This window comes from Falco punctatus (assembly GCF_963210335.1).
Source record: "Falco punctatus genome assembly, chromosome: 8".
In the NCBI taxonomy this organism is placed as follows: Eukaryota; Metazoa; Chordata; class Aves; order Falconiformes; family Falconidae; genus Falco; species Falco punctatus.
In genome coordinates this window covers 64,487,386-64,509,715 of record NC_137588.1, presented here as the reverse complement: position 1 = coordinate 64,509,715, position 22,330 = coordinate 64,487,386, and the positions used below count along the sequence as shown (strand labels likewise).

The 22,330-nt window shown below is 50.9% G+C and overlaps 1 protein-coding gene across 1 annotated transcript in view; it reads left to right on the top strand.

Moving 5' to 3' along the window:
* SH3RF2 (SH3 domain containing ring finger 2) overlaps positions 1 to 21,996 on the top strand; it is a 43,571-nt gene extending 21,575 nt beyond the window's left edge. The window contains exons 3-8 of the mRNA XM_080400664.1: positions 635 to 958; positions 9,313 to 9,407; positions 11,467 to 11,637; positions 13,780 to 14,000; positions 16,889 to 17,256; positions 18,217 to 21,996. Coding sequence (XP_080256790.1) covers positions 635 to 958; positions 9,313 to 9,407; positions 11,467 to 11,637; positions 13,780 to 14,000; positions 16,889 to 17,256; positions 18,217 to 18,510 — 1,473 coding nt within the window. The 3' untranslated portion in view covers positions 18,511 to 21,996. The remainder of the gene's footprint in view (positions 1 to 634; positions 959 to 9,312; positions 9,408 to 11,466; positions 11,638 to 13,779; positions 14,001 to 16,888; positions 17,257 to 18,216) is intronic.
* Positions 21,997 to 22,330: the final 334 nt, after the last annotated feature.

The window sequence follows — 22,330 nt, the reverse complement described above, 5'->3', positions numbered from 1 at the left end:
TAATGAGCCAGGCTTTCAATGGAAGCAGGACCAAGCCATGAACGTTTAGACCTACACAGACGTAACTGGGTGGCTTTACTTCTGCTGGGAAAGTCACCATCAGTGAGGGCTTCTCCAAGCTCTTGACTTCGAGTCAGCTGCAGGGCACTGACACCCTGCTGCCGGTCACACCTAAGCATGCCAGCACAAAGTAGAAAAGAAAGATGTGACCAAATGTCCCTTCTAATTTAGAGTTAATTTTTTATAATGCTGCTAGAGAGTCAGCCAGCTCTCCTTATACCTCTGCAAGCCAAAGGGTTTGACAGGAAAAAAGCTTCCTGTAAAGTACTGGGCAGGGGGGGAACGCTCAGCTTCAGTAACATGTTGTCTAAGCAACACATTTTTCAAACCAGTTTCAATTTTGCTGTCAGCTTTGCATCAGTAATTTTGCATCCGGGATTTGTTACTGAAAACATACCAGGGAAACGACTGAGCCATGGGTTTTTAAAGATCACCTGTAACATCATCTGAAATCTGCTGGCAGCTCTACTGCCAGGTAGGAAAAGAGAGGAAAAAGGAACAACTGAGCAGGTGCTGGGCTGTGCCAGGCGTAACTTCTGAAGCATGCCATCACATCTCCCTTTGTCTCTTCCAGCCAAACACCACTGCAAGGCAACTCCTGCAGACCAGCAAAAGCCACTGGTCCCCTCAGTTTAAGTGCACATCCCTCCGAACGGCATCTCCCAAAGCAAAGGGCGCGGATTCGCCAGCTTTCCCCAAGGTGCCCGACTCCAGGTGCAAGAGCCTGCGGCAGTTCTCCATCACCACTGCCCTGAACACCCTCAACCGGATAGTCCACGCGCCTGCTGAGCGGCAGGCGCTGGAGATCAGCTCCCCCGTGCTCATCAGCTCCAGCAACCCCACCGTGGCCACCCAGAGCAGCGAGAAAGCACAGTTTCCCTGCAGCAGCCCTCTCCAGGTAAGGAAGTGGCAGCATGGATGCTGTGGGAACAGTACGAGTCCGAAATGCAGGTCCTGGGTAGGGATACTCCATGCGCAGGTGGCAATGCAAAAAGCCAAAGCATACACATGCAAAGGCAAAGCACCTGTGCTGATAGCATCAGTAAGAGATGTGACCCACATCAGGCTGCCTGGGATTTTTTTCCACTCTTTTTGAATCTGAAAGGTCTGTCTTCAGAGTTCAGGGGCCCAAGGGAATTAATCAAAAGAGAAATTCAGTTATCAAAGCACATTGGTAAAGCACATTCCCATTCTGATTTCTGCCCTACTGCGGTGAGCTCCATGTGCAGAGGGGGAGAAAACAGAGAGCTTAATTTGCAAAATAAAATATTTTTCATTTTAGGAAGTAAGGAACGTGACTTCCCAAGGGAGCTAATGGAGCCTCAGCCCATTCAGACATGCATGTGTGTGTGTGCCTGGATTCACACTGCAAGCAAACATCTGTTTTGTCACATCAAGATGTAGATCAAAACCAGATAGTTCTGCCGTTCTCAGCATTTGCAAAATTAAAGCTAAAACCAGCCATTGCCCATGTTCACCTGTGTTGCTTTGATGATGAGCCTTTCTGAGCCCCTCACAGAATTAAGTTGCACTGGCATGGCAGGACCTGCAGAATCAGGCCCTGAGTTATGAGCAAATAAATGCCCAGTAAGATCAGTGAGGAGGCTGCCCTGCGCTGAGCGGGTCTGTACTGCCAGGGATTGCTTGCACAGCTTTTTCATCTAACCCCTATGCTTAAAAGGAAAGGAGAAACCTGCTCTTGTTAATAATTGGTATTTCAATTTTTCTGGTAAAGTCTCAAGCATATAAGGAGTCCCCGGCATCCCCAATGCTCATCCTTAACGGTAAGCATTGGGCTTAATTGAAAAACTTTATCAAGTTTAATCGCTGCCTGAAATCTCAGCCCTGACGCTCACATTTGGGTATCTATAACCACCACCTTTACTCTGCCCGCTGGGGCACACGAAGGCGTTGCGGAGGCACAGAGCTCCATTACTGTACCCTAAACCACAAAGTTGTCTCCAAAGGCAAACTGCCTACAGAACAGGCTTCCTCACACAATGTCACCTCAGCAGTGTTACAACATCTACAGACATAATGAAGAAGCCTCCTGCTTCTTCTAACCAGGGCTGTCAGCCCTTCTGAAAAGCAGTCGGGGTCTCTGCCACAGCCCGCAGCAGCCTCTGCCTGCACCTGCCCACCTCCTCCCGGGCACCGGCTCCTGCCAGGGCAGCTCCTGCTGGGGCAGGGAGCACCCCACGGGTCCCTGCCAGCCTGCTCTGAACCCAGGACTGTGCTGAGAGAAGATGAACCTGTGGCCGAGATAATAAACATAGACTGACCTTTTGGAGTATATCTGCTCCTTACTTTAGGAGGCAAAAGATTCTCATTCCTTCTTCACACTCTGACTAAAGATCTCAATACAGAATCTTCACCGATCATCTGAAATGAGAGAAAAAAAGGTTTTGTTTAGATTTATATGACATCTTTCATATTCAAGGTTGCTCTAACGTTTTATAAAGCAATAAGCCAGCCCCTGGTAGTTCAGTGTCTGCAATAAAACCCAGTAGGCATTTTGTACTTAGCAATAGCCTGCAAAAAGCCTTGGATGTTAGATCCTGTTTTATGTGAGAGGAAATGAAGCCTTACAATAGAACTGTAATTCAATTGAAATGGTATCATGTCTCGCGAACCCAATATAATTTTACCAGAAACATCTCAGTGTGAACTATTGTCAATAGCAGAAGCAATAGAGGGAACATGTTAACGCTGTGCCCTGGAAGGGTTGGTGTTTCCTTTCTTCTAAACAACGGATTATCTCCCAGAGGGCTGCAGGAGGATCCCTCTTGTTCACAGGGCCACACAGGTTGCAGCTTTTCCTTTTTCCATCTCCGGGTTTGGGTTGCAATGACTGACCTGCAAAGTTGTGACTCCTCTGCAAGCCCAGATACACGCTGACAGGCTGGACCATGCTGGCCATATCCCAGTGAGGTCACTCATCCTTCCTCCTAATATTAATCAGATGCAAAAGCTGTGGGGGTGAACGTGTTGATAAGGCAGCTCACATGATCAGAACAAAGTTGCAGCATTGAGGAATAATGGGAGAGACAAGAGCTGACGCCGATCCCGAGGGCTGTTTGCCCCACTCAGCAGCTTCTGGTGGAAGTTCAGCTTTGACAGCAAGTGCCAAGACTTTGGAAAAACTGCAGTGCATCTCCAAAAGTGTGGTTGTTCCATGGCAATTAGTTTTATATACACAACATTACTTGAAAGGAAAAGATCAATGTTTCTTGGGTTTAAACTACTCCAGATAAAAGTTTGGAAGCAAGGAGCAGTTCCGTGCCTACTGCCAGCCCTGGAGTACAAGTTCCAAGCTGGGGTCTTCTGTTATTAGCAATATAGTAAAGAGTGGGTTGAATCACACCCTTAATTGCTTCCGTGCATTTTCGTGCTCCCTGCTAAGCCTGCAGAAGTTGAGTAGCCTGGATCTTTGTGGGTGGTCACAAATATGGTGCAGCAGATGGAGCTGAGTCTACAGCACAGCTCAGCCTTTCTGACTCTGGGCTGAAACCCTGCCCAGGGCTGACCCGGCGCCGCGCCTGCACTCACACGCGGCTGTGCTGCGGCGGGAGCAGCGGTGGCCGCGCTTGAACCCCCAGGAGCCAGCCCCAAACAGCACAGCCCCTGCGAGGAGCTCCCGACACCCGCTGTGCAAGACTGAACAATTTGCGAGAATGAAGTAGGCAAGGATTTAACCGGTTAAGTGGGAATTATCCCAGGAGAACCAAGCCCAAGGTTGGATAACCTCAGCTGGCAGGCAAGGGTGAGGGATACCAGAAAGGCTGGGCGATGGGGGGGTGGAAAGTGCCCCCCTGGCCGCCAGCGCTGACATCGTCCTCCACGGAGCAGAGGGACGGTGTGGGAAGGCAGCAGCCTGCCCGAGATGGCAGGCGAAGCCACGGAGGCTGCGCATGGTTAGAGGATGAATCACTGGCAGAAGGAATGTGCACCACAGCATCCGCCCTCCCTGGGAGCCAGGGAAAGCCTGCCTCCCCATCTGGGGCTCCATGAGGAGCCCTGAGAAGTCTGAGAGCATCCCAGGCCCCTGGGCTCCGCACCCGAACACCGGAGCTTTTCTCCACCCACGAAAGGAGCTGCCCCAGCAGCAGCAGCGCAGCCCCGCGCCCGCCTCCGCGCCGGGCAGGCACCGCTCGCCGGGAGCGCACCCTCCACCGAGCACTCGGGGCTCTTGTGTCCTTTCAGGCAACGACCCCGTTTCATTCCCAGTTCAAGACAAGGATTTAAGGCCCCACAAGAGCAGGTGGAAGGAAAGGAGCTGTGCTGCAACCAGGTTTAGCACTAGTGAGGGTTAGGATCACAGGAGGGGGTGTCTAGCAGCAGCCATCACTTGAGGATGGGGCAGGAGAGCAACCTTAGCCATCAAACTGGAAAACATGGAACCCTGAAACTACCTGAGCATTTAAATCCATCGCCTCTTCCAGGACAGGCTTCCAGACAGATACTGAACATATGTTTGGATCAGGCAATTTAGAAAAAAAAGATTCCACACATTTTGAATGGATGCATTCATTGCTTTCTTTGGGGTGGGGGTCAAAAAAAGTGGTATTTTTCCAGTAGCATGTAGTTATGTGACATTTTCCCTATGCTATAAGACTACACATGCCTGAGGGAGACAGAAGAGATCATTAGCATCCCCCAAAGCACCCTGTGCGTGACACATTCCCCCATGGCATCACGGCTCGAGCGATGCTGGTGCTTGGTGAGGGGAGAGGGAGCAGGAGGGGCTGCACCTTGGGCACACACCGCAACAAAGCATGGCTTAAGAAGCGAAGCTGAAGAGGCTGTGCTAGGTGCTTGTAGGGCTTTCCAAACCACAACGCGTCTGCCTGCCTGGCATTTCCACCACCAAGGCCCAGGTCGGACTCATTTCAGCCCATAAAAGGGAAGAACCGGCAGCAGCCAGCCCTGCCGCCAGCCCTCCTCCTGCTCTTCCTTCCCCTTCCAGGTGCCAAGCCAGGCTCAGGCGGGAGCCAGAACCAGTTTGCAGGGCTTGTGGTGCACCGTGTCTGTGCATGTGCCTGTTGTGCAAGCCCTGACTGCCGGGGCAAGGGGAGCAGGCACTACCGAGCTGCACCCTCCCTTCCCGCGTCCAGCAGAAAGCACCAGCAGCTGCAGGAAGCTCTTCCTGGTCCCAGCTGAGCTTATCCCGCTGGGCTGGCCGGTACTTGGGTCAGGGAACATCAGGCTAAGAGCTGCTGCTACCCTTTGCTGCTCGTTCAAGTGAGCTGATAAACCCAACATCTGCCTTCTAGTACATTTGGCTTTTCTATGCAATAAATGATCTGAAACTGGCGGGATCCAACTTTCAGCAGCACCAAGAGCACCGGCTGCCCCGTGATGCAGTGGGGAAAATCCTCCTCCCCACAAGGCATCTCATGAACACTCTCGACAGGGAATTGCCTGAGTCAGCAGGGCACTGTAGAGAGGAGCCAAGCTAGAAATCATGTTGGTGACAAGCTAGGTGGGGAGATGGAGTAAGAGAGGGATTTAAGGAGAAGCAGGAAACAAAACTCTTTGTACTTACAAGGGCTTGCAAGGTATTCACAGGAGATCAGCAAAAGTGAATACTGAAATCAGTTTTATGTGGCTAGAAAATATTTCATTCAACCTTTTTTCTTCTCTGTTGAAAATTCAAAACCAGTTTTGATGCAGGCTCTGAAAGGATTGCTGCTTCCACGAAGAGGGGGAACAGAGAGAGAAAAAACATTAATCTTTCCATCCAGAGGTGGACATTTCAGCACAGTTCCATCAGGACAGCCAGCAAAAGGTTGTAATTTTGCTCCAATGCAGGAAAAAAAACTCCAAATCCCCAAATTCTGAAGGTTTTGATTATGAAAACTATTAAAACGGAATTATAATTTCCAGTCACCTTTGATTATATGAGAGCCTAGTCTGACCCTACCTGGACTAGAAAACGAAGAACGCAAAGATGGTTTGAAGCTGACCTGCCACTCTGGGTCCAGAGACAGAAGCTATAGTTGCTGGGTTTTTTTAATCAACTTAATTTACTGGAGAGCAACAGAGCTGGTGAGTCATGTTTTTTTTCCCCTAGGTCCTTGCTAAGCCAGTGCTTCAGCACCGTGTTACAGACATGACCACTAGAAATTAGATTTGAAATGAATAAGAGATTAAAGCCCTGACAACTTGCATCATTAAAGGTCCTGTGGTCTTGGCTGGAGAGCATGGCTGCCAGCCACATCCCAGCCCAGCGACTTTCCACTGGGCTGAGATTCCCCAGAGACACTGCTCCAGCTGCCCTGCCTCGCTGGGAACTGGCTGCAGCGGCACAGCATGGCTAGTGCCTTCCAGCGCACACAGTGCTGCATTCCAAATGGGATGAACTACTTGCTCAGTTCACCCCGGGACATATTCTTTGCTTTAGAAGGGACAGATCAGCAGAAGAGAGCATTGTGAGGATGCCAGTTTGAACGCTGCCATCCTTTCCTCCAAACCCGCAGACCCAGCCCACGCAAACAGGCCAGGACCGCCTCCAGCCCCGAGCTCTGCTGCTGGCCAGAAAAGCAGAAGTAGAAAAGAAACTGAGGAGGAGGAGCAGCATGCGTGGTGGGCACAGAGCAGTGGGGTCAGTGACTGGGACCTTCCTGGGCCGGGCTCAGCAGCACCGCTTGTTCTCACCGTTTTCAGAAGCCAACGCTGCTGGGGAAGGGCAGCAGAGGGACGCCCCCAGGCCAGCGCCCCAGAGCTGCGGGGGGGCTGCGCTGCCCCACCATCCCCTGAACGGACTCAGCCCTCCCAGCTGAGGAGCGGCAACAGCAAACTTGCCAGGCCGGAGAGACCCCGCCACCTCCTCAGGCTCGCATGGCCCCCGGAGAGCCCCCGAGCAAGGCAAGAACTGTGGGGGTTACGACCATGGCTGGGTCCCCGCCGGCAGGGACCACCTCTGGAGGACACAGATGTCTTCATCCTTGTACCAGCTAAACCCCTGCCTCGCTGCTGGGCACAGAAACAAGGCCAGCTAGACTGTCCACCAAAGTTCAGCTTAAATTATTTTGCTTTTGCCATTTGAAAGATAGCTGGGTTTTCACATGAAAGGGAAGGGTCTATTACCTTCCCTAGAAAGTTCTCTGTTTACATTGAAACACCTTCTACCCTGACTGCTACAGAAGTTTGCAACCAGCAAGGAAAATATTCCCTTTAAAGCACACCATCACACAGCTCCCAACAGGATCTAGCCCAGCACCTTCCTCCTCTGGCATGGCAGGAATTCCCCCATCGGATAGATCAGATAACCCACCGGCACTCCAAGGCCGTAGATGCCAACACACAAACTTCCAGCAGGAGCTGCAGCCCCAGCAGAGGGGTAAAAGCAGAGGAGGCACTTAGACCTACACCTCCACCATGCACTTCAGCAGCTTTTCTTGGTGGAAGCACTTTGTATAGTTGGCTTAAGAGGTTTTATCTGCATGTTCTTCAGATGTTTTTGGAAAAGAATTAACATTTCCCATATCTAATAGCTCTAGTGCTGATTTTTTACCGCTCAATCAGCCAGCTACAAAACACTAATTCACCTTACACCAGCAACCAAGTGAAACATCTCCACATCTTGTTCTTGGCATCTGGAAGCTCCCTCAAGCCTGCACAGTACACTGGAGATGGAGGTGGAGAGTTTATCAGCCTCAGAGAGGTCATCCTATTTACTCCTCAATGTGCAGGGCACGCGAGCAGCACTGCTCTTACACAAGAAGCTGGTGTTTGCAGAAATTTCTTCTATTCTTTCCACTGCATGGCCTTCACCCTTGGAACAAAAGCCCCACCTCCTTGCAGTCCCCTCATGGAGGTGAAAGCCCTGCAGAGATCAGCGCTATGGGAGGTGGGGACAGTGCCCATGGCGGGACCACGCCAGAGCCCAGCAAGCACAAAGGACAAATAACCGAAACCAAACTCAGAAGAAGAGGGACACCCTGCAGGCAGGTTCTGGGGTAACAGCCAGATGCTCAGCAGGACGCCGGGCAGAGGATGCCCAGCAGCGCATGCTCACCTCAGAAACCCCCTAAGCAGGTGGATGTCACCTGACCTGTGAGACATGGAGGTACAGGGGAAGGGGAACGGCCCAGCACACTGCCCGCATCCTCACCAGCACAGCAGGGAGGTCCAAGGAGGCATCTTCTTGCCTTTGGTGGGCAGCGGCGGGGCCAGGCGCTCGCCCACTGCAGCAGCGGGTCAGGCACGGTGTGCTCAAGGCACACAGCTACCTTGACAGCAGAAACGGGGCTGAGGTTCCTCCCTTGAACGTGAAAGGCCCCCACAAGAGGACAGAAGGGGCGTTATGATGGCTGGTACCTCTCCATAGATGAAAAATGATGGCGGGGAAAGGGCCACCACAAACTAAATGCAAACCCAGGTGAAGTGCCTCTGCCCGCGCAGCTACTGCCTTTACCCGGCACGGTCTGCGCTGCGCACACGCATGGGTCTGTGGAGCTCCTCGAGACACCACAGACGTAGTAAATACCTTTAATAATAGTTATTAAAAGATCACTGGGGCAAGGACTGTATTATTTAGGGTTTAGACTATGCCAATACTCCCAGATGGAGCTAAATACATAACAAGTAGAACAGCAATGATTACACCAGCCCTCACCTGGCAGACATGACTGTCTCCTCCTGGTTAGCAAAGTCTGGGCTTGAAATGCTCCTTTCCTGTTCTGAAGCAGGCAGCAGAGACAATGAATCAGAGGTACTCACCTTCTTCAGAGCCAAGCAAAAAGGGGCAAGAAAACGCTGAGCACACGGAGAGAGGCAAAGGAGTGCTCCCCTGCTCCAGTGGATCTTGTACAGATAGGATGAGCAACAGTTACAGGTTTAGGGCTCAAGCTGAACTCCTGGAAGCCACGGCTGTTCAGTTAAGCTTATCCTGTTTCATCGTTGCCGTGAGAGCCTCCTCACACACAGGTTACCTGTCCCAACAAGTTCCCATGGGATAAGCACCATCAGTCCCACTGGGCCATACCCTGGAAAGCATCTCACTGTTGAAGTGGAAGGTCTTCCTCTTACTGCCTGCTCTTTCGTTTGCCAAATGCTCCAAACTCTTCTTTCTCCCGAAACATCTTTGGGTTTTGGTTTTTGGGTTTGGTGGTGGATATGGGTTTTTCTTGCTGTTTTTTGATTTTTTCTGAAGGGTAGATGAAGCCTGTGAAGTGTTTTTAGTTGCTCTTCCAGTGGCTAAAATAAGTCTACATTCAGGTTAATATATTGGTTTCTTTCTCCCTCTAGGTCAGTGCATCTTACTACCCTGTGCCAGGATCACTGGGGCACTCTGCAGCCATTGTCACTCTTCCCCATCTGCAGCATCACATATCAGCTTATATGTACGTAACTGAGATACATGCGGGCGGGGTGGAGGGGCGTGTAATTTTCTGTACCTTCACCTTAGGCTTATCCAGCTAAAGGTTCTTGCATGCCGGGAGGTAAAGGCAGAGCAGAGTGCAGCTCCCATGGGCTTGGATCCAACAGCAGATCCTTGTAGGAATGTACTTGGCTGGTCTAAGCAGGGGGTCACAGCGACTTAATATCACTGTTAAATTATTATATTCCCAGCAGGTGAACCATCCTTGCACATAACTACCTTACTTCATATCCACAGATACATAGTTCTGCCTACTTGTCAACAGTATGTTTTACATTTTTTTAAAGAAACTAATTACGCCTTAAGTGCCTCTAGTTATTTATTTTAAAACAGTGAAGGTCACTGGTGTTTTGAATGATCCAATCTTTTAGTACTTTCCCAGGGTTAAAATTTGCAGATTATATATTGTAATGATCTGGTTTCCTCCAGATAAGATTCATCAGCCTGGCACTGTAGTAAGCTACCTAATGACAACAAAACAGCAACAAGCTGTCGACACGGTAATTAGCACCTCCACAGTATCAAGCCAGACCTGTGGAAACACTAGTACACGTGAGCAATACCTATAAATCTGTACTATGCTCATGATGTTTGCTACTTGTGTGCATTAGCATAGGTCACCCAAGACTATTACACACAATTAATCTTAAACACTAGAAAACTCCTTGGACCCTACAATAATTTGCAGAATGAGGAGTGTGTTAAGGCGTTCCATCAGCTGCCTATTTTGCACAGCTCCTTTTTCAACCCTATAATACCAGACCAGTATCTGCATGTCCTGCCCTTCAAGATGAATCCTGTATAAAGTGATAAGCCACTGCGGAATAAGAACACACTTACACTGAACCTCGCCTGCTCTGGGCAAGTAACAGAAGTCACTTCATGTAAATGCAGGCATTTCAAGTCAAACTTTCACGTGATCATTCTGAACAACAGGGAGAGTGTTTTAAAAAGTTATGAGATAGTCAAGGACTATCTAGACAACTAGGTCTGTGGTTACTATTTCTTAAATAGTATTTCATAATTGCTGTACTGGTCTGTAACTCATTAATATGTGGGAGTAGATCACATTCCCCTTGGAAAAAAAAACCAACAATGCAATTAGATGTGTTACACTGGAAACAAAGTTCTTTAAAAAGAACAAATACAGAAATGTTTTGAAAAAATATGCTGTTTTCTTTTGTTCCTGTTTTGCTGCGTGGTCACACGTGGTTCACAGTGGAGAGCAAAGCTTCATCATCTAGTCATAGTCCCAGAATCACTACAGAGAGGTCTAGAAGGGATCTCAGATCAGTTTCTAGTCTGGTTTCCTCGCTAGCCCAGAGCAGAGCCATGTACCTCCTCTGTCGTCCACTTTATTCTCAAAGGCCCCCAAGTGGCAGCGACTCGGTCTCAGTGTTAGTCTCTGCAGGGGCGTCAGTCTCTGCAGAGAAGAGGAAAGGGAGGAAGATGGGGTTCACGCGCCTTGCCATAGAGCAGCGCTCCTCCCTGCGCCTCTGCAACCTCCAGATGATGCTCAAGGCAAGCAGATGCAAGGCCTCCGGCTCACCACACACTTCAAAGGCAGAACATATTCCTGATGCTATCCTTCGGACAGAGCATCGTGCCTGTGCTCTTTCATGCTGCTTTGCCTTAGGACAGGTACACACGAGCCCTTAATCGCGAGGTGGAGAACAGCAGCTTTCTCCTCCCTGACGCCTGTCGCTGGCTTGGCTGGCACTTCTGGGACAGAAACCATCGACAGGATCTGTTCTCCGTTCCTGTTGGTTCTTCTCTTACTCATATCCCCTTTGGCCTGAAGTTACAGGCGGTTTCTTCCCTGCAAGTTCTTTCCACAATAACGGCAGCACCCCAACATTTGATGTGAGTGCTGGCTGAAGAGGCTTCGGGCAAAGAGCCACCACTCAGCGGAGCAGCAGCAGCTCCCAGCACAGTTAAACACGGGAGCTTCAGGGCGCGCTCCAGCCATCCTGCACGGAGCAGCTCCTGCCCCGCTCCCCATCACCCCACTGTCTCCCCAGGTGCGTGGCTCTCCATTCCTACACGGCTCATGGACCAGACGAGCTGGAGCTGCAGAAGGGAGAAGGGGTCCGCGTCTTCGGGAAAGACCATGACGGCTGGCTGCGGGGCATGTCCCTTGTCACCGGGAGAGTGGGGATCTTCCCCAGCAACTACGTCGCTCCCCTCTTTAGGTCTGTTTTTTCTTACATGAAACAAAAGCATGCGGAGAGGGGAGTGGGTAACACATAGGATTTGGGGTCTTCTTGTTCCCGCAGAGAAATCACGGCAAGGGATCCCTGCAGCACTAACACAAGCCAGGGATTCCTCGCCCGGGCAGGATGATGCCTGGCAGCGCCCACCCCCTCAAGTTCTCTGTGCACCGACTGGGCTGCCCGCACCACACGGGAATCGCAGCTCCCTCCAACAGCCAGGTGTCACGGCAGGGAGCAGTCATGGCAGTGTTCCCCTCACAGGGGGCACAAGGTCCGGAGGAGCGAACAGCACATTGTCAGCCTTCACCTGCTTGTTTTAAACCTGGGATGTTGACAGAGACATCAGCAGCTCCTCCCGTGACTGTTTAATTCAGTCCAGGAGCTTTGGCAGAACCTATAGGTGACACAACCGGCACACTTTGATGAGTTAGTCTGGGAGCCAGGACGAAGAGCAGCGTGTCTGTGCTCGAACTCTCTTTTATTCCTTTTGGATGACTAGTCTTTTTTTTTTTCTTTTTTTTTTTTTTCCCCCTGCCAGAAGGGAAACCATAAGCTACAAGCTCTTTTAGAGTCAAAATACTGTCTTTAGAGCAGGCATTTAAGTACTGGACGCCATTGATCTAACTAAACAAGCATGCATTAGAAAAGGCAATAATTAAAGTATACAACATAGGACAGGGAAAAAAAAATTGCCTGTGCCCTTAGTTCCCCTGAGAGACACTTGGGTTAAGCAGAGAAACAAAGAACAGCTTAGAAATGCAGAGCTTTGCTTCTACAAATAGGAAGTGGGGGTAAGTCAGGACACCTCTCCCAGGACTGTGATTTCATTATTTGGAGCAGGGCTTCCATGTCTGGAAACACTGCGATGGTCCAGCCCCGTCTGCAGGAGTGGGGTTGGGGACAGATGGGCACAGTGAGCTCTGCTTGCAGGGGGCACCTCAGCCTCTGCCCCCCTAAAAGCCTTCCAGTGACACATCGAAAATTTCCCTTATGCTCCCCGACACTCCCACACCGTTTGGTTTCTCCCCTCCTTGCTTCCCTTTCCCTGCTTATATTTTATTCTGCCAAGTTGCACAGTTCAGACTGGAGGTCTCAGTGCTGCTTTAATCTCAGCACTGCCCCCCTGCACCCTCCCGCATCCAAGAGCGCTGGTGATTACTCTTCGTCTCTCCAGCTCATTTCTTCACCATATAGCTGATAACACTGCAGCCCCACCTCACCGATAAACAGAGCAAACCAATAATCGAGAGCACAGCCCAGTCACCCTAAATAGCCTCATAAAGCGCTCCAACCATAAGCACTGGTTTTGGAGCTGCTATTCTGTCCTCCTTCAGAAATTTCTTCATAATAAATTGATGCCTGAGTTATTTGATGAATCACTGCTTCAGTTATTAAACCATAAATCATTCCTCTACCCTACCAAGAAAGGTAAAGAATCAGAGAAATGTTTTTTTCCTTCCTTTAAGGAGTTTGCTAAAGCACTTCACTCTCTCCAGGAATCCGGAGTGGTATTCGGCCAGTGGTGGGGAAGTCTGATGGGCTTTAGCAATTTAGTGGCTTCAGGGACTCGATGATCTCAAAGATCTTTTCCAACCTAAACGAATCTATGAAAACATGAGGTGACCTCTCTAGGGAAGGCAGGGGAGTAGAGAACAACCCCAAGTAGCTGCTGTGCACCAGAGAGCTGCCCAAACAGCAGCGGCGGGGAAGCAAGAGCCAGGCCAGAGCACGAATCCTGCCCGGTGCACCAGGACCCACCCGCCCCTGTGCCAAGAGGGGCTGTGCAGCGTGCTCCCACACCAAGAGGGGCAGGAGGCAGCATGTGGGGCTAAGGGCAGAGGGAGGGCTGGTGCCTGCCAGGCCCCTTTGAAATACCACAGCGTTACTGTAATGAAATCTAACCCTACTTGGGAATAATTGATGTCAGCGCAGAAAGATGAAAGCCCTCATTATAATGGAATCAGAAACCTGAACTGTATCCATAGTGTTCCCCACCAAAGTCCTGACTTCGGAGCAGTACAGGCACACTGAAACCATTGATTTCCCTGCTGGGCAAACCGCTGCTTCCCTTACAAAACCCCAAGTCTAGTCTGAGCTTATTTTCTTTTCCTTTTTAAACAGGAAATCTAACCTCTCCGACTCAAAAATGCCTTCCCTGTACACCTCGTGGACGCTGTCGACCTCCTCACTCTCCTCCCAAGGGAGCATCTCAGAAAATAGCCCCAGACAAAGCGGACCTTTGAAACCGACGCTGCTGCCCGTGCCCATCACCTCACCCGGCAGGAGCGCGGCAGCCTCAGGACAAGCATCACTGCGGCACGGACGCAGCAGCACGAGGAAGAGTAAGTGCTCAGGGGGGGTCTCTGGGAGAGAGAAGGCAGTCACATCCCCCCCGCACCCCCCACCCCCCAAAAAAATCATACTGGCTGCCTGCAGTTATAGCACCAGAGCCACACACAAAAAAAAAACAAAAACACAAAACCCAAAAAACAACACACCACAACAAAACCCAAAACCAAATGCAGGTTGGCAAGAGGGCAGCTCTGCCAAGTGGTCCCCACCAGGGCTGGGCTCCTGTGTCAGGCTGAGCACAATGCCAGCGGCGACCAGCCGTTCACAGGGCACTTTCAGCATCTCCCCACAGCACAAGCTGGGGTGGGCAGGCATCGTGGCTGACATGCTGGGTTTGCAGACACAGAGTGACAGCGCTGTCACCCACAGCTGAACCCCACTTGTGAAACGGGCCCTTGAGAAAGGTCTTTCCAAGGGGTCTCGTTACAGCCAGGCTGCAATGCCAAGGCCAGGCAGCATTATCCTGCCACCAGGCAAGGGGCTGCATGCAAAGGAGAACAGAATTTTCTAGGTCGAGCATAGCAAAGCATGCCCTGACCTCTGTGGATTAATCCTCCAGGCTGGCAGCGGCGGGGGGAAATGCCTGGGTGGGTCAGTGCCCCACAAAGGGCTCACCTGCACCAACCAGCACCACGCTGGAACGTGGCACGGCTCCCTTCTGCAGAGCGGCTGATGACCATGTCCTCAAAAGGCATGGGAATGTGGCTCAAAATGCACTGGTTAACCAAAACCATTTAAAGAATAGAGTAAGGGAGGCCATTAGATGTAAAAGCAACCTTGTGTGGCAAACAAAGAAAATTAAATACAGACTCCAGCAAGGTAACCATGAACTGTACCAAGACAATATTATCAGTCCTTAAAGAGGCTTCTGCAGTGATCTTGGAAAATGTAAATCAGTAAATCCAACCTTTGAAATCCACAACACCCAGCAACAGGATACTAAACCACTGAAACATCAATACACAAATATGGGGAGAAATAATCCCTAATTATACACACAGCCTTGGGCCCCTAAATTAGCTTTTTTTTGCTCTGGAGAGAGGTTTTGGAATTGTCACAGATGGCTCTTTGAGACCTCCAACTCCATGCTCAGAAGCAATTTTAAAAAAGGTTAGAGCATTATTAGGAATTATTAAGAAAGTTACTCACAACAAGAGAGTAAAACAGCCATGCCATTGGGGGAGTTGCAGTGAACTCATATCCTGAGCACTTCACGTATTTCTGGTAACTCAAAAAGAATATAGTAAAATCAGGAAAAGTATGCGGGAGGATGATCAAGAGAATAGAGCAACTTCTATTTCAGGAGAAAAAATTTCAACTTGGAAATATATGAGGTGCATAAAATCATGAATAGCCTGAAGGTGAGAAAAGATACTTCACAAGAAAAAAAAAAAAAAAAGAAAGAAAAAAAAGCAGCAGGAGTTACCCAGTGAAATTGTGAAGTAAAAAGCCTTGATGCAGCAGGGAGCTAGAGGCAAACCCCCTCTGTATCAGCTCTATTTTTCTTCTCCTTCATAAAGATCAAAAATGTGCTTCTCGTTCGCACATGCCCAGGGCTGTAGGAAACACCCCTCCCAAGGATGGGGGACTGGCAGAGGGAACCTTGGTGATCCCCTCCCACACGACTGGCGGGGACCCCAGGCTCCCACACCACTGGTTTTCCCCAGCTGTGGTTATTTTGGTAATTCTAGTGTTTTACACTTGGCAAAGTAAAACTCTTTGCGAAGGTTTATGCAGAGCTCAGTTGGTTAAATTCTTTCCAACAAGGCTGTCAAGGTTTATCTTCAGCCCATCCACGCTGTTCTGGAATACATTTCCAAGCGTATTTGGGCAACTAAATGGCACATTGTCCAATGCTCACAGGCAGAGCTGCTACTGGAGGCAGGCACATTTGCAAGGGCCACTGTCAGTGGTTTTAGGCTCGCAATTGGATTTATCTTAAGAGTTGTTTTACGGTAAAGGGCTCGGTTCCCTGTGGTGGCTGTTTAAAAGAAAAAGAAAAAAAAAAATCAATCTTGTGAACAGCAAGTAACTGCAGAAGAAATAAAGTGCGTGACTTCCTGTGCTGCAGAGAGGAAAGCAGCTATGGGATGGAGCAGCCAAACAGGAACAAACGGCACAGGATGATAAGGGCTGGCAGCAGGGCTCCAGGGCAGGGCTGGACATTCAGCAAAGAAACAGTGGAGACCCTGTCACAGGAGGTGATCCCCAGGGAATGCTCCTGCTCAGGGGGCTGGCTTCTGCTCCCTAGCAGCATGTGCTGGTGGCAGATGTCCTGCATCACTCAACACCGCCTCCCCCTTCATCCCTTCCCAGTGGGGCCACATCTGGTCCTACCTGCTTATCGCAGCGCTTCCCCCCACACAGCCCATGGAGCAGCGCTGCCACGTCCCCTCGGCTCAGGAGCTGGGCAGGGGCAGGAAAACCCAGCTCTCTCATGCTGAGGCTGTGCAACCCAGTGTTTGAGGTTAGCGCATTCCAGCGGTTGCACCAGGAGGATTTGTGGTCCAGGAGAAGGCAGGGCAAGCTCTCAGAAACTAGACAGGTCCTATCCAAGATAGAAGAATTTCTGTGGCCATGAGTTATTATGTAAATACAGGAGGATTGAGGGTTTTGGTATGTTGGCTTTGCCAGTGTCCAGTGGCACGGCTGCCTGCCAAGGAGAGGCTATGGAGGCAGACAGCTTTGCTGCACCCCAGTCCCGGCACATGGGGGCAAGGTGCCTGGCAGTCCCCGGGAGCTACGAGCCCACAGCATCTCTGTGAGTGGGGCTCTTAGTGCGGGGTTGTGACCACTGCTCGCATCTGCCTCTTTGCTTTGTCTGTGCCATTCTGGATTCCTGCTGACAACTTCTTTTCATATGGTTCTTGGTGCCCAGATGGATCCCTGCAGAGGCCGGGGCAGGCAGGGACCCCCGTGCAGGTTGCCGGCTCCCTCAGGCGTCCTCCCACAGCTGTGGCGCGACCTCAGCAGTTTCAGCTTTATCAGCACATCAGCCCCCAGCCGCACAGCATCCCTCCTGGAGCTGGCATGGCCGAGGCAGGAACGAGGCCAAACTTCTCCCACGATGCTTCACCGGCACTTGCAGTCAGAGGAGGGGAAAGCCAAACCCCCTCTGTGTGCAGCTCAGTGATCCTGGATGCCAAAGACCCTCCAGCAAAGAGCGAGGCAGCTCCGAAGCCACCTGCATCAGCCCCACCATCCATCCTGGTGAAACCAGACACCTCCCGCAACAGCGCCGAAAAGGTAAGGTCAGTGGCCACCTGCTGCTCCGAGGGGTCCCTGGGCCCTTGGGGACCAGCATTCGGGATCAGACCAATACTGACCACAGCCAAATCCCTTCAGGGCTTCACTCCCTTCTCACCAGGTTTTCTTCTGATAGAAATCACTGGGATAGGTGCCTGCCTTAGACTTTTGTGTTAGTGGCACTGCTGTTCAGATTGAGCCCCTTAGAAAGGCAAGATGCTACAGCAGGGTCTCCTTCCACTGGGGTAATCCAATGTTAAGTTACAATCAAATCTTATGACTTTTCTGAGGTCTTAAATTGGGCAAGACTCCCACTGAAGTCCCTGGGAGTTTGGGAGCAGGTGAGCGAACACCACAGACCTGGGCATTAGACCTTATTTCAGGCTGGTCTCTACAGAGCTCTCCCCATCTCCCTCGCGTCACTTTGGCTGAGCCATTTGGAATGGAAATTTCTTTCCCCTCTGGCAGCCGGAGTGAAATTTCATAAAGATATAATCATCCTGCAAATTGCCCTAGTAACAGCTTTCCCTTCCCATGGCACCCACAGAGTAAATCGCTCCACAAGCCCCCAAAAGCCCAACTGACCTCAGAGCTCCCAGGAGGAGCATCGTCAGCTGGAGAGAAACACAGGCTCTCCCGGAGGGGCACAGGAGGGGCCACCCCCACACCCTCCCTCCTCATGTCGTACTGCCACCTGCTCTGCCCCTCCCTGCTCTCCTGCTGCCTCGGGGGATGGCTCTCTGGGCCAGCTCTCTGATAGCCATGGCACTGCTGCACCGCGCTGGGCCATGCCCTGGTGCCATCAGCTGCGCACCACACTGGGCGTCCCCACACCCTCTGCCCCCGGCAAGGAGCCAGACACCCCCTCCCCTCATCCTCCCGGGACTCCAGGGCAGATCACAGCGAGGAGGGTGGGTGGCTGCTTTTCCCACCATGACTCTGGTCCCCTTCTTGTTGCAGCAAGTGAAGACGGTGCGGTTCCAGAACCACAGCCCCCCGCCGCCCAAGCGGCACAGCCTGCAGCCTTCCCCGAGCCTGCCGCGCGGCAGGACGGAGCCGGCGGCCGCAGCAGAGGCTCTCCTGCCAGAGGCCAGCCTGCCCGGCCCCGAGCTGGCAGTGCTCTACTCGCCCAGGACCAGCTCCAGCCCCCTGCACCAGCGACGAGCACTGCACCTGAAGGCACTGTCGCTGGACCTCTCCGGGCAGCTGACCTTCCCTGTCAAGAAGAACTACAGCAGCATTTCTGCAAACTGACAGGGTAACTCCTCCGCTTGCTTTCCTTCATGCACCTGCTCCGCTCCTCCCTCCTGCGAGGGGCGAGGGCCCCGGACCCCGCACCAGCATTCCCCATGTCCCCACGCCTCCACACCGCCAGCATCCTCAGCACCTGCAAGTCTGAGGCTTGCAGAGAACTGGGGGAGCTCCCGAGGGAGCAGGACGGGACAGGACAGCATCCATCCCTGCACTGGAGAGTCCTGTCCCAGCCCCTGCCGTGCTGAGCGTGGCTGGAGGAGCCCCCCTCCCCCAGGGCTGCTGTGAGCACCAGGGAGATGTGAAGGAGGGTTGTGGCATCCACCAAAGGGATGTTCTTTGGTGTCATATAAGGCTGCCTGTAAGGTGCTGGAGGAGGAGTGGGAAGAGGAAGAAAGCGTGCAGGTATCAGAAATAGTTAAAGCTTGTTTTGATCTCCACACTGCTGCAGGAAAGCCTACAGAGATCAAAACACTGGTTCATTACCTTCCTGCTTCTGCAGGATAAAGAAACCATAAATCAAAATCAGTCAGTTCCTAGCTGACGATTTGTGTTGCCTTTTGAGGGGAGGAGGGGGTCGCTCAGATTTTTTGTTAGGTTTGTTGCTTGCTTGCTTTTCTGTTTGGTTTTAGTCCAGGAGTTTTAACACAGAATACAATTTAAAAGGTGATTTGGAGAGGAAAGAAACAATGGAAAGGGAGGTGCCATTACCGCAGTCACTTAGACTCTGTAGACAGGGGTACTGAATCTTGCTTCTCCTCATTGCTTGGTTTCCTCTAGTTACCTGCCAGCTACCTCCTAGCAGTCCATGAGCTCACTCCAACTTCTTCCCACCAACCACCCATTCAGATACTGCTTTTGTAAATATCCTAAGTGGAATTCATGGGCTTAAGTCTACATTACGATGCATGAAAACATAAAAGAAAGCAGAATTCAGCAATTCCTGTGCCACAGGCCACCCCTCTGTCACAGCAGCACCAGCTCCAGGTTTCAGCTGACCCTGTTTCAAGCATCTTTCTGGGAATCCATGGAAGGCAGGCAGAGTCAGAGCACTGTGTCCAGCTTGCCAGCTGGAACCTCTCTCCAGCAAACCCGTGCACAACAGCTTTTGTTTTTATTGTTGGTTTATAGACCAGCAATTCTCACCCTAGCTACAGCCACCAACTGCTAGATCTCCTAATAGCGGTAGCTGTGCTTCATCCAAAACTGCTGTAAAATCACATCTTTGGTTAATTGCACACAAACCCCATGAAATTAACTCCACGGTCAACAAAAACTCTCTGCAGCACTAGCACAGCCTCAGAGAAGAAAGTTTTCTTCTGGAACTAAGAAAAGGAAACTGATAAAGTAATTTAGTAGTCTACAGCCCCTGCTCTTTTACTCTTTCAGACTTTTTCTGTTTGTGGAACAGGAAGCCGGCATCTGCCTACAGGGATTTTCAGTAGTGCAGAAGCCATCAGTGGCACAGATAAGTTCTTCACCTTGTGCTCTCTGTCACTATTTAAGCTCTGCAGAAAAATCCTGACAAACTGAAAATGTGCGGTTTGCCCAGGTATAAAAGGTGGTTGTGAGCTGCAAATCAGAGCATGAATATGACTCTCAGCAATGCCACCTCAAAAGCAGTTGAGCATCTCAGAGAAGACATGCCAGTTCTTTGCTGAAGACTCCTCTCAACCCTTTAAAACTAAACCAGAAAACCTCAAAAGCTGGCTCTATAACCAAGAACATATCCACTTCTCCCAAGCACATTCAGAAATAAATAGAATTGCATTAAGTGTGTCCAGGACCAGCTTGGGAAGTAATTCATAGTGTTGGTTTGGAGGGGCTGCCTGCTCACGCCTGGCTCTAGATGCGCTCACTCGCTGGCTGCATGCTAATGAGAGGACAGGCAGCTTGTGAAGACCTGATCTGCACCCACCGACGAGCATCTAATGCATTCCAGCAGCTGACCTCCCACAGGACTCACAAAAGACAGTGACATGGGTGGCTGGAGCTACATGAGAACTAATTATGCAGATGGAAATGCTGGCAGGCAAAGAAGGAGCAGTAGGAAAAGTGAAGCCCAGCTGAATACGTGGCAGGGATGGTGTGTGTAGGGAAGGAAAGGGAACATCCATAGTCTACTGCCCCCCAAAAGCAGTGTCCTCATCTCACGCCAACGTACCAGAGCCAAGGTCTGGCAGGACTGCCTGGGTCACCGTTTGCTGAGTGGGGTGACACGCCAGGAGCAGGCTGGGCTGTGCCCTGGGGAGGGGGACAGGCTGACCCCTGCACACGCACCGCAGCTGATGCCGATCCCCAGCTTTTACACTCTGCAGCGAGAGGCAGCCGTGAGCCCCCCAGCTCCAGCAAGCTCAGTGTCCCCAGAGAGCTGGGAACAAGGTGATGGGCCAGGGACACTGCAGCAGCTCTAATCAAAGATCTTCCCTTGTTACTGGCAATTAACCCTGCCCTGCAAGACCCCAGTGCCTCTTTCATCAGGAACTCAGAAGAAACGTTCCTCTGGACCAGGCAGCACATCAGTAACTGCTGACACTCAGGAGGGAGCTCAGTGCAATCTGCATGCAGAGAGTCAACTGAAGATGAGGGGCAAAAAGAAAACAACAAACTGTAACTCAGCAGGGGCTTCAGACAGATGTACAGTGATGTAAGTCACCTTGTAAATTTAACGTACAAGTGGGGCAGGTTTTCTCATGAGAGGCAGGCATGCGAAGCCAGGCAGCAAGGAAGAATCTGAAGTTCAGTTTGGGGCTCCAAAATGAAAAGCTCCAAGAGCAACAGACAGAAGTGACCGCAGCTCTGTTTCTCATGCCCCAGTCCTGCCACCAAAGCCCAGGTTTGAGGAAAGACAGCACCTCCCTCGGCCCAATTTATCAGATGCGCTAAGCTTCAGGGGACACCAAGAGCATCAGGAAAAGCTGAAGGTGCTCAGCACGCCTTAAGATTTCACAAGCCATATAGTCCTTCTGGGCTCACAACACACACCACTTGTCAGTTCAGAATATTGCCTTCCATGAAACAAAATCACCCTCTTATCCTCTCATATGAAGATAAACAGCAATAAGGTTTCACAGCACCCATGCACACAGAGAAGCCTGCAAAATTGTTCAGGCCATTACACGATACTGAAGTCTTACGACAAATAACACCAAAAAGTACCACAAATCTCTCCCGGACTTGGCCTTTAACCCACCGCATTATGCTAACAAGTGACAGTGCTGATGGGGAGGGAGAGAGCTGTGACACTCATGCACACACACACGTCACGGGCAATGCAGAAAGGAGGCACTAACAGCCAAATTGGTGCTTTGGTAAAAGAGCAGACAGCTATTTTAGGACAGATGTCTCAAGATTCTTGCACAGGATATTTGAGTGCTTTGATGCTATGGTGATAAGTGTCCTAAATATATTAAAAATATGTAGGGAGAGAGAACTGAAAACAAGATGTATTTCAAAGCAACAGCTCTAATAAGCATCTTGTTCCCATAGACATACCTGCCCACTGGTCTCATACTGCAGCCCACTGAGCAGAATCGCTAAGCCCTCCTCACCTTCTCCACTCCTCCCCTGGAAATACCTAAGAGGAAGCATCTGGACTGTGTTATTTCACCAAGGAACATCCCAAGGAACAGAGGCTAGTACTCAAAGAGTTTTTTCTTCAAAAAGCCCAGGCTAAAGCAGACTCTCCTGGAACCAACCTGGAGCTTTGTCGTGAGCCCCGAGCGAGGCAGTGTCCAACAAGTGGCCCTCGTCTAAATGGAGAAGCCGATCATGCTGGGGAAGACATCAACCAGGCCTCGCGCGGAGCAATTCTCTGAGTGCA